Here is a 10597-nt window from a genome sequence, read left to right on the forward strand (position 1 = left end):
CATCACCGGCTTCATTAGAAAATGCATTGGCGTTGTTGGACCCACAGTGATTGTTCGCTGTTTCCCCAATCAAAAGCCCTGGATTAACACAGAGGTTGTCACTAAACTAAAGAGCAGGGCTATCGCACACAGAGCTATCATGGACAACCCTGATGCTACGGCCGAAGACAGGAATAACTACAAGAAGGCCCGCTATGACCTCCACAGAGTCATCAAATGAGCAAAAGGACAATATAAGGTGGCTATAGTCTATTATGAATTACAAAGGAAGACCCAATCATGATCTGCCCAATGATGCCTCTACTAGAATCAATGCATTTTATGCATGCTTTGACAACAACAACATCGAGTCACGTGAGGCCAATATGAAAATGGTGTTTTAATCAGGTCAAAATCCGCAAGGCCGCGGGCCCCGTTGGTATTCCAGCGCACGTTCTCAGAAAATGCGCAGAACGCTGGCAGGCATATTCACTGTAATTTTCAAACTCTCCTTGTCCCAGTCTGTTATCCGCACGTTTTACTCCACACTGCCTGCACCCACCTAGATAAGAGGAATATCTATGTGACAATGCTGTTCATTGACTACAGCTCTGCGTTCAACAACATTGTCCCTTCCTAGCTCGTCACCAAGCTTAGAACTCTGGGTCTGAACACCTCCCTCTCTAATTGGATACTGGTATTCCTGATGGGCCGACCCCAGGTGGTGAAGGTAGGCAACATTACTTCCATCACGCTGACCCTTAACACAGGGGTTCCATAGGGGTGTGTGGTTAGTCACCTCCTGTACTCCCTGTTCACCCACGAGTATGTGGCCATGCACGACTCCAAAACCATTATCAAGTTCACTGACAACACAACGGTGGTAGGCCTGATCACAGGCTACAATGAGTCAACCTATGTCCTACAGGGATGAGGTCGGAGCAGCAGTGGAGCAGGTAGACAGCTTCAAGTTCCTCTGTGTCCAAATCACTAAAGACTTGAAATGGTCCAAACACACACGCACAGTCATGAAGAAAGCGAGACAGTGCCTCTTCCCCCTCAAGAGGTTGAAAAAGTTCTACAGCTGTACCATTGAGAGCATTATGACTGGCTGCGTCAGATGCTTGGTATGGCAATAGCACCAACCTCGGTTGCATGGCGCTACAGAGAGGTGTGCGGACAGGCCAGTACATCACTGGGGCCAAGCTCCATGCCATCTAGGGCCTCTATCAGACAATGTGAAAAGAAGGCACGGAAAATTATCAAAGGCCCTAACCACCCAAGCCATAGATTTTCTCTGCTGCCGCTCTGCAAGAGGTACCGGTGCATCAAGTCTGACACCAACAGGCTCTTGAACAGATTCTATTCCCAAGCAATATGACTGATTAAATAGCTAACAAAAAAGCTACATGGATCAAGTTGACCTTGTATCTTTATTGACCTTTTATTTCAATAATGTCTCTATGCACACTCACAGGGCCCTATACACTCACACACACTGTCACTCCAACACAAACACTCACACCATCATTTGCTCACTCACACATAATATGCACATGCATTTCTACTGACTCTACACACCCGCACACCCACTCACATGCAAGCTTCTGCTACACTTATCTTATATCCTGTTGCCTAGTCACGTCACCCCTAAACATATCTACCCCATCACTCCAGTATCCCTGTACATGTAAATATGGTATTGGAACTGACTTTTAAAATATTTCCTGGTATATAGTATGCTTACTTACTCACTTTATTGTGTATTTCTTATTTCTCATGTGATTTTTTTAATAGTAGTACATTGTTATTGATTATTGCATTGTTGCATTTTGAGTTTGCAAGAAAGGCACTTCACTATACTTATGCATGTGACATTAAAACTTTAAACTTGAATTACATTTTATCAATGGCAAATTGAATGCACAGAGATACTGTGAGGAGATCCTGAGGCCCATTGTCGTGCCAGTCATCTGCCTCCATGATCTCCTGTTTCAGCATGATAATGCACAGCCCCATGTCATAAGGATCTGCACCCAATTCCTGGAAGCTGAAAATGTCCCAGTTCTTCCATGATCTGTATACTCACAAGACATGTCACTCGTTGAGCATGTTTGGTATGCTCTGGATCAACATGTACGACAGCGTGTTCCACTTCCCGCTAATATTCAGCAACTTCGTACAGCCATTGAAGAGGAGTGGGACAACATTCCACAGGCCACAATCAACAGCCTGATCAACTATGCGAAGGAGATGTGTCACACTGCATGAGGCAAATGGTGGTCACAACAGAAACTGACTGGTTTTCTGCTCCACACCCCTACCTTTTTTTTAATGGTATCTGTGACCAACAGATGCATATCTGTATTCCCAGTCATGTGAAATCCATAGATTAGGGCCTAATGAATTTCTTTTAATTGACTGATTTCCTTATATGAACTGTAACTCAGTAAAATCTTTGAAATTGTTGCATGTTGCATTAATATTTATGTTCAGTGTATAACAGGAAGAAGTGTAAACTCTAACATGGCATATTAACTAGAAAGATAACTCCAAACACATTTTCGCTAATAGCAGCTGTTTAGCTATGGTTAAACAAAGGTTAGCCATGTGTTGGCAAAACAAATGTCCATGTCAAGAAAGCTTACCAGTAGCCAGCATCACTTGCAGCAATTGGTCGGCCCACTCATGGGTGCTTTTCAAAGCCTATGTCTGATACTCCAGTCAGTGTAATTAGCTCACTATTAGGAGTTGAGAAATAAAGTTGACATCATTAGAAATATATTATCCTCTTTTCTAATGTTGTGTAAATCAAATTGAGTTTAGTCACTAGCGACATTCATAAAAACAATGGGGCATTTTTGGGGGGACAAACATATTTGCGTGATCCCCAGGTTGAATACCTTACAAGCTCTGTCTCGCGTCAGGATTAGATGTTCATCCATGTTTCCCATATGTCAGATTTCAAACTTGTTCCAAACGTTGAGGTTAAGTTTAGGTATTAACTCTGAATTCTTAAGGTATGGGTTAAGGTTTGGCATAGGCTTAAAACAAAAAATACCAAAAAATAACTTTCTATCACTGCATTCGAAGACGCAACCTTTGAATCAGCGCATGTGATTATGCACATCCGCCATACCAGTCCACAACGCCTTAGTGGAACCAAAACCGAGTTGAAGGTAACAGCGCTGCTATTGACCGGTTTCCAGGTAATCTCCCTGACATTCTCAGTCAAGGATGGGCATCAAATACTGACTTGTATCGCGGGTGACCTGCCTGGAATACGCCTGTCCTATAACAATATTTTAGATCTATAAGGCTTGGGTATTACAAGCATTAGCAAAAATGACATAGGCTACAGTCATTCATAGACAACTACTGGTTAAAATTGACCATCATAGAAGCAAATGGTAACAATTATGGCACGTGACTTGTGCACCTGCTCTCACTGTGGTTAGCAGTGCAGCTTGTTAGATCTCTCTCTCTCACACACACACACACATACACATACACACAGAGAGAGACAGACATTACCTTTTTGGTCTGGAATGTAATTGCATAGAATTCCTGTAATTTAGACTTCTTATGACATAGGAATAACCCTAATCAATCGCATCAAACAAAGAAATGCTATGTATTTTCATGAATCATTATTTTATATCTGCAATAATTCTACAAAACAAATTTCCATATTTTATTATATTTATCCCAAAAAAATACACTGAACAAAAAATATAACCGCAACATGCGGGAATACAGATATGTATGTAAAAGTAGGGGCGTGGATCAGAAAACCAGTCAGTATCTGGTGTGGCCACCATTTTCCTCATGCAGCGCGACACATCTCCTTTGCATAGAGTTGATCAGGCAGCTGATTTTTGCCTGTGGAATGTTGTCCCACTCCTCTTCAATGACTGTACAAAGTTACTGGATATTGGTAGAAAAATGGAACACGTGGTCGTACACGTCGATCCAGAGCATCCCACACATGCTCAATGGGTGACATGTCAGGTGAGTATGCCGACCATGGAAGAACTGGGACATTTTCAGCTTCCAGGAATTGTGTACAGATCCTTGTGACATGGGGCCGTGCATTATCATGCTGAAAGGTGAGGATGAATGGCACGACAATGGGCCACAGGATCTCGTCACGGTATCTCTGTGCAATCAAATTGATAAAATGCAATTGTGTTCGTTGTCTGTAGCTTATGCCTGCCCATAGCATAACCCAACTGGCACCATGGGGCACACTGTCCACAACATTGACATCAGGAAACTGCTCTCTCACAAAAAGCCATACACCCTGTTTGCCATCTTCCCAGTACAGTTGAATCCGGGATTGATCCGTGTAGAGCACACTTCTCCAGCGTGCCAGTGGCCATCGAAGGTGAACATTTGCCCACTGAAGTCGGTTAAGATGCTAAACTGCAGTCAGGTCAAGACCCCGATGAGGACAACAAGCACGCAGATGAGCTTCCCTGATACGGTGTCTGATTCTTTGTGCAGAAATTCTTTGGTTGTGCATACCCACAGGGCATAGGTCCACCCACTGGGGAGCTAGGCCTAGCCAATTACTTTTTCCCCACAAAAGAGCTTCATTAGAGACAGAAATAATCCTCAGTTTCATCAGCTGTCCAGGTGGCTGGTCTCAGACGATTCCGCAGGTCTGCGGTTCTGAGGCCTGTTGGACGTACTGCCAAATTCCCTAAAAACAACGTTGGAGGCAGTTTATGGTAGAGAAATTAACATTCAATTCTCTGGCAACAGCTCTGGTTGACATTCTTGCAGTCAGCATACCAATTGCATGCTCTCCATAGCTGTGGCATTGCATTGTGTGACAGAACTGCTAATTTTAAAGTGGCCATTTATTGTCCCCAGCACAAGGTACAATGCTAATTTGATTTAATCAGCTTTAATCTTGACATGCCACACCTGTCAGGTGGATAGATTATCTTGGCAAAGGAGAAATGCTCCCTAACTGGGATGTAAACAAATTTGTGCAAATAAGCTTTTTCTTTGTATGTCTAATTTCTGGGATATTTTATTTCAGCTCGTGAAACATGGGACCAACACTTGACATGTTGCATTTATATTTTTGTTCAGTGTACATGTTCTCACGGTTTTTCGTTTTTATCACATAAAACCCACCACACAAATGTATATGATATAAGTTAACTTATTTCTTTATTCTTTAATATTCATTTTCACGATATATGATCACGATTTGAGATTTACATTCCATCTTTTTGAAACCACAATACACTACACATACTGTTTTATAACATTTCCACAGGACCGTTGGATTGTGCAGAATGAAAAATGTCTTTATGCACATTTTCTTATTTTCATGATCTCTTCATATTTGTATGATTCAGACACTTAATTCCGGACATCGAATCATTTCAATTAATCTCGAAGGTATAGTTTACAAGTAAAATGCATTATAATATGAAACATTAGGGGATAAATTCGAATTTACAGTGACCGAATTCCATGGTGATCTTAATCATGTGGCGAATATCGGTCAAGTGACGGACTTGTGGGGCCTTCTTCAAACGATAATGACACATCCTATTACTTCACAGGCATTTGCCGTCTTTTTTTCTTCCCAATTTCATAACCTGTGCGATATGTGTTTAGGCCTAACCATGTGTTTAAATGTTTATTCAAATTTCCAAAACACGTCTTTCAGGTAGTGAACGTTTTCTTTCCCGCCTCCTAATTCCTGAACACTTTTCTTTTGTCTGAATATTATACATTCAATGTAGCTAATGCTGTTTCGAAATAGCGCTTGGAGAGAATACAAATGACTTCTAAATAAATCTCCAAGATATTTGGGATATTCCTAGTATTCATTAACACACTGTATCATCATTCACGGTATGTATTATATTTATGTTGTCTTGCTGATAGCCTATAATGTATTGCCATTTTAGTAGTTTCCATCATAATAGGTCCACATTATAGTATGTCAACGTGTTAATTAATAATTACATTCACTGCCCACTGAAACATTGAAAATCATGTAGAAGAAAGTGCCATCACATCAAACGCACAACTTTGTTTATACCATTTTTAGTCACGATGCCGTCAAATTGTCGTCCAAAACCACATACTTGCATTTCAAATGAAATGTCTCTCAAGATGGGAAAACACCACAGAGAGATGAAGAAACATGTCCCATTTTGCAATTTTGTTTAGGTCGATTGAACTATTGTAAACCTTCACTCCACTGAAAAATATGGATATGCATGTTGTTCTCATATTTATACATTACAAGTTGAATTGTCCATATCATATTTAGACTCTGTCCCACTGTGTGTGCGTGTGTAATGAGTGAGCACAAATGAGTGCTTGCACTGCATTTCGGTGCACGCATTTATTTCGCATGAATTCTGTAAGCAGGGATGCACTGAGTGCGCTCAGTGGGGATTTCAGTTATACACTATAAGGGGATGTGCAAAAAAACATCGATATCCAGCAGACAGTGGCTTGGCTAATCTTCTATGCCATACTTGTAAGCTTCTACTAGTCCCTCCATTGAGTGGATGAAACCAGAGATGGCGCATATGCCCCCTATTACAAATATAGCGACATCAAAGAACACGTGGTGCCATAGCAGCTTTCTCCATAGTAGCTTGAGGTGGAAGAGGCTGGGGAGCAGAAAGCAAAGCCCCGCGCCCGTCAGGCTGCCGGTCAGACCCATGAGAAGAGCAAAATGCGGTACATAAATGGCCATGAGCAACGTGAACACCACAAGGGTGCATCTGAGAGTGAGGCCCCAGGCTTTCAGTCTTCCGTCGCCTCCATAGCAATCTGGGAACCATGTGCGTTCTCGTTCACAGAAAAATGATTTCTCCAATACTTCAACCGCAGCGAAGAATGGCAATGGGTATGACAGTAAAGCTTTGGCCACTAAGAAAAGGTTCACAACAGCCCTGATGGTTGACGGCAGGTTGTCGGTGATGACCTCCTTGGTGGCATCCGCCCAGGTCAGGTAAGCCAGAAGGGCGAACAGGCCTTTGAGGACGCATGCTGCGATGTGGGTCCAGTTCATCATACAGTGGAACTCACTGGGCTTCACCATGTTCCCCTCGAGTGACGGAAGGAAAATCTGAGACGTGTAACTGAACACGATGATTCCAATAGAAATGGGGAACTTCTTCACATCGATGTAGAATTTGACTTTGTCCCAGGCCCAGTCGCGCGCTCTAGAGAGGCAGTAGGCAATTACAAGGATGTTGATGACGAAGTGCGCGATAGTGCACAGCAAACTGAACTTTGACACGGACTTGAGGTTCTTCAGGAAGGCGCAGGGCAGCAAGGCGGCGGTGGCCATGATGGCCCAGGACTTCTGTGAGATGGGGAGGGTGGGAAAGCTGTTGTACATCAGGTTTCCGCTCACAACCACGTACAAGATACACGTCATCACCAGCTCGATGATCTGGGCTACATTCACGATATGGCCACCTAAAGATGGAAACCTCGGTTGACAACAGGCGTTTGCAATGTCCACGTATGAGTCCCTTACACGCACCAGCTGACCGTCTTCGTCCTCCTCGTACAGGCAGGCGATGAGGATTTTCCCCGTGTAGCAACACACCACGGCGGCGAAAATAATGAGAAACAGTCCGAGGTATCCCCCGTGGAGAATGGCGTATGGTAAACCCAGAACGAACATCCCCTGAAAACACACAGGAAGTTATTTATGGGCATAATAACCAGATCAATTCAAGATAAACGTTTACAAAATGTAGCCTGCTATTTGTTGATAATAACTAAACAGGTTGGAGATGGGTGGGCGTAAATATAGGATTGCCAATTAAATAATTATTTTACAAAATGGAGTATTTGTTGAATGACTATTGCACTTTACGTAGGCCTACATGGATTACGCATTATGAGATATTGTGTACATGATTCAATGGGTGACATGCTTGCTTGTTGGTGTGGGTTCTGGTGGGCATTCCATTTAGCTGCGAGCGTGCCCTTTCCAGCTAATGTTGTAGTCATCAATAGGGTGGAGACACGTCCTGGTTAAATGGTGACTGTCATGATGATGATCATGGCGTTAACAACGCTTGATGGGACGGCGCTTGTCTTGGGACTTTTTGCCACATAATGATACACTGTCAAGTACATTTTAACACTTCAAAGGTCGTCCCAGACCCGCTATTACTCATTTGTTGGTGATAGACACGCATAGCCTGCGCGTAATGCAACGATGAAATGAGCTATAGACTAGCTATAACGTATATGATAGGCTATCGAGGAAAGCACAGCGCAGCATAGTTTAGGCTTTATATCCAAATGACCTTGACGAAATGACTATCTAGAAGGTCACCTGTCGATCTGAAGGAGAGATTCAGTCCTTTCGAATAGTATAACTGCTGCATGAATGCGCTCCAGAGCAACAGAGCCAAGTTAGCGCGTAAAGCCGCATCAACAGATCAGTACGCGTCACGTTCTTTTGTCAACTGGAAGTCTATGAGAGTACATGGAATTAGAATATTTGTGTTTATATGCTAGATATTTTATCATTATTCTCTAGGTCATGTGTATGGCTTAATGAAATGCAACAAAGCATTACCTTTTTTTCCACATTGGTTAACCTCTTACGGTAACAGTGTGTAGTTTATCCTATTTTTTCATAGGTTATGAACCTTCCCAAACCACGTCAATTATCTCCAAATACCCCCAATTCATCTCCTTATCCAAAATCAAAAGGTTGTTTTTGTGTGAATTGGGCTCGGGCAATTTTTGTTTATTTATATAAGGAACCCTTGGAATATTAGTGTCTCTATACATCCGGGATGCCTCACACAATTTATTTTATGTTCTGGCTTAACACAGTCACTGCTGTTGGCTAGGGTCGGGTTCACGAGACTGTTTGAATATCGAATGCCTTCGCCTCTATTGGCCTTTTCACCGGGGATTTGTGTTCGCAATTAATTTGGTGATAACTGAAAGAAAAGCTATTTAGGCTTACATTTATTAACATTTGGCTATCCCTTTATATGGCAGGTAACACGAATTAATCATTGAATGGATGAGTGGGATAGGACACCTGCGAGCGCCATGCTGTTTTAATTATGTGTCTTTACCTGGATTGCATTCGTGACATTCCAGCCAGCTTCCCACGCGGTGATTTTCGGTGATTTTTCTTCTTCTCCCAGACCTGAGGCTTTAGAAGCGGAGAGCGGAGGGCCGGTGCCATCTCTCTGGTAGTGGCTGTCCCCAGCCGCCATTCCATCTTCTCCTCCACCCTCTCCGCTCCCCTCTCCAGTGTCACCACCACCCATTTCATCCGATTTCATGATGTCCATCTGCAGTCCTTGCCGGTGGTCGTAATCCAAATCATCGCATGCGGCGAAGCCCAGTCCCTCCTCGTCTGTGGCGGCCTGGAAGCCCATCCTGGCCATCATGCCGCTCACCTTCGCCGTGGATTTATTCGACACGGAGGTGGCCGCATTTGACAGTTTATTTTGAAATTTGCTTCGGATTAAATGTGCCATTGTTGCGTTCTCTGTCTACCCGTCGGGGACAATTTCTTGTTGTTGTTCAAATAAAATAGTTAGTCAATAACTAGATTGCGTCTCTGTTTCTGGATATGAATAAAACTAAGCTATAGTATGGACGGTGGTTTTATAAAGCCCTGATGGTTTTTAAAGTTGCTATCTCCACTTCTTGATCAAAGTACTCCTGTTCTTGATCATCCCCAGGTTCATTTCACCTTCAGACGTCGGCGCTCCGTCTTCGCATCTTGTGACTGCACTCCAGTCAGTGACCGCACTCGACGAAAACGTCCGAACTTGATGCACGATTTTTTTTAGGGGGTGGAAATGTATTGCGCAGAGGATTACGCAAAATTGTTGCAATTTATTATATTCAGTTCGTTTATTGATAATAACGGTTGCAGCAACGCTTCCACATTTGGTTTTCCTTGGCGGTTACTGAGGTCAGTGCCGTACGCTGGAGCCTGGGGGTGGCACGGAGGAGGTACGTGTCATCTTCAGCCTGCCAATACAAGGACTCGGCTTCGTGAAGCACGTATCCAGCCCCCAGAGCGCGTAGACACCCCACGGAAGAAAACGGGAGAGATTTGCTGCATTTCTAGGGGAGGTGCTTGCGGTACCTTGTCCCCTCCCCACCCCCGTATTCTACAAAACTTCATTCTAACATCCAATTACATTCTGGGGGCTTTGAGTCTTGCATTACGTTACGTGTATAAAAGGAGATAGGTGGAAACTGAAAGGAGACAAACATAAACTCTTTGGACCGGGTTATGTAACTTTCAGACTAGAATTTGACCAAATATTTGTTGCTTGACCATTAGTTGTTGTTTTTTTACGACAAGTGGACGCGGGTGTCTTCAGTGGCAACGATAGTTGATGTGCCTAGCCGACTGGAATTAATGTGGATCGAATGTCAAATTATTGTTCGTTTATTCATGAAGAAAATGCTTATTTTCTTGTTTCGTTGTTTAAAATAGGCTATCGATGGTAAGGTGGAAGTTAATTCCACATAGCCAATCGAGAGAGAAAAACACGTTTTTTGCTATTGATATAAATTAAAATTCTGCGTTATTTCTTATGCTTGCATTTTACGCACCAACACT

General features: G+C 43.0%; 1 protein-coding gene across 1 annotated transcript; it reads right to left on the reverse strand.

The window, feature by feature from the left end:
- Positions 1–3673: 3673 nt before the first annotated feature.
- LOC135542321 (vesicular inhibitory amino acid transporter-like) lies at positions 3674–9917 on the reverse strand. The gene is made up of 2 exons (XM_064969202.1): positions 9084–9917; positions 3674–7663 (listed from the first exon to the last, which is right to left on the reverse strand). Exons 1-2 carry the CDS (start codon positions 9492–9494, stop codon positions 6476–6478), a joined length of 1599 nt encoding a protein of 532 aa, XP_064825274.1. The 5' UTR covers positions 9495–9917; the 3' UTR covers positions 3674–6475.
- Positions 9918–10597: the final 680 nt, after the last annotated feature.

Source organism: Oncorhynchus masou, chromosome 6 (assembly GCF_036934945.1).
Source record: "Oncorhynchus masou masou isolate Uvic2021 chromosome 6, UVic_Omas_1.1, whole genome shotgun sequence".
NCBI lineage: Eukaryota > Metazoa > Chordata > Actinopteri > Salmoniformes > Salmonidae > Oncorhynchus > Oncorhynchus masou.

Coding starts and splice junctions, on each gene's coding strand:
- LOC135542321 (XM_064969202.1), bottom strand. CDS start 9,494: ATGGCACATTTAATCCGAAGCAAATTTCAAAATAAACTGTCAAATGCG. Junction 7,664..9,083: donor ATGTCACGAATGCAATCCAG/GTAAAGACACAT, acceptor GTGTGTTTTCAG/GGGATGTTCGTTCTGGGTTT.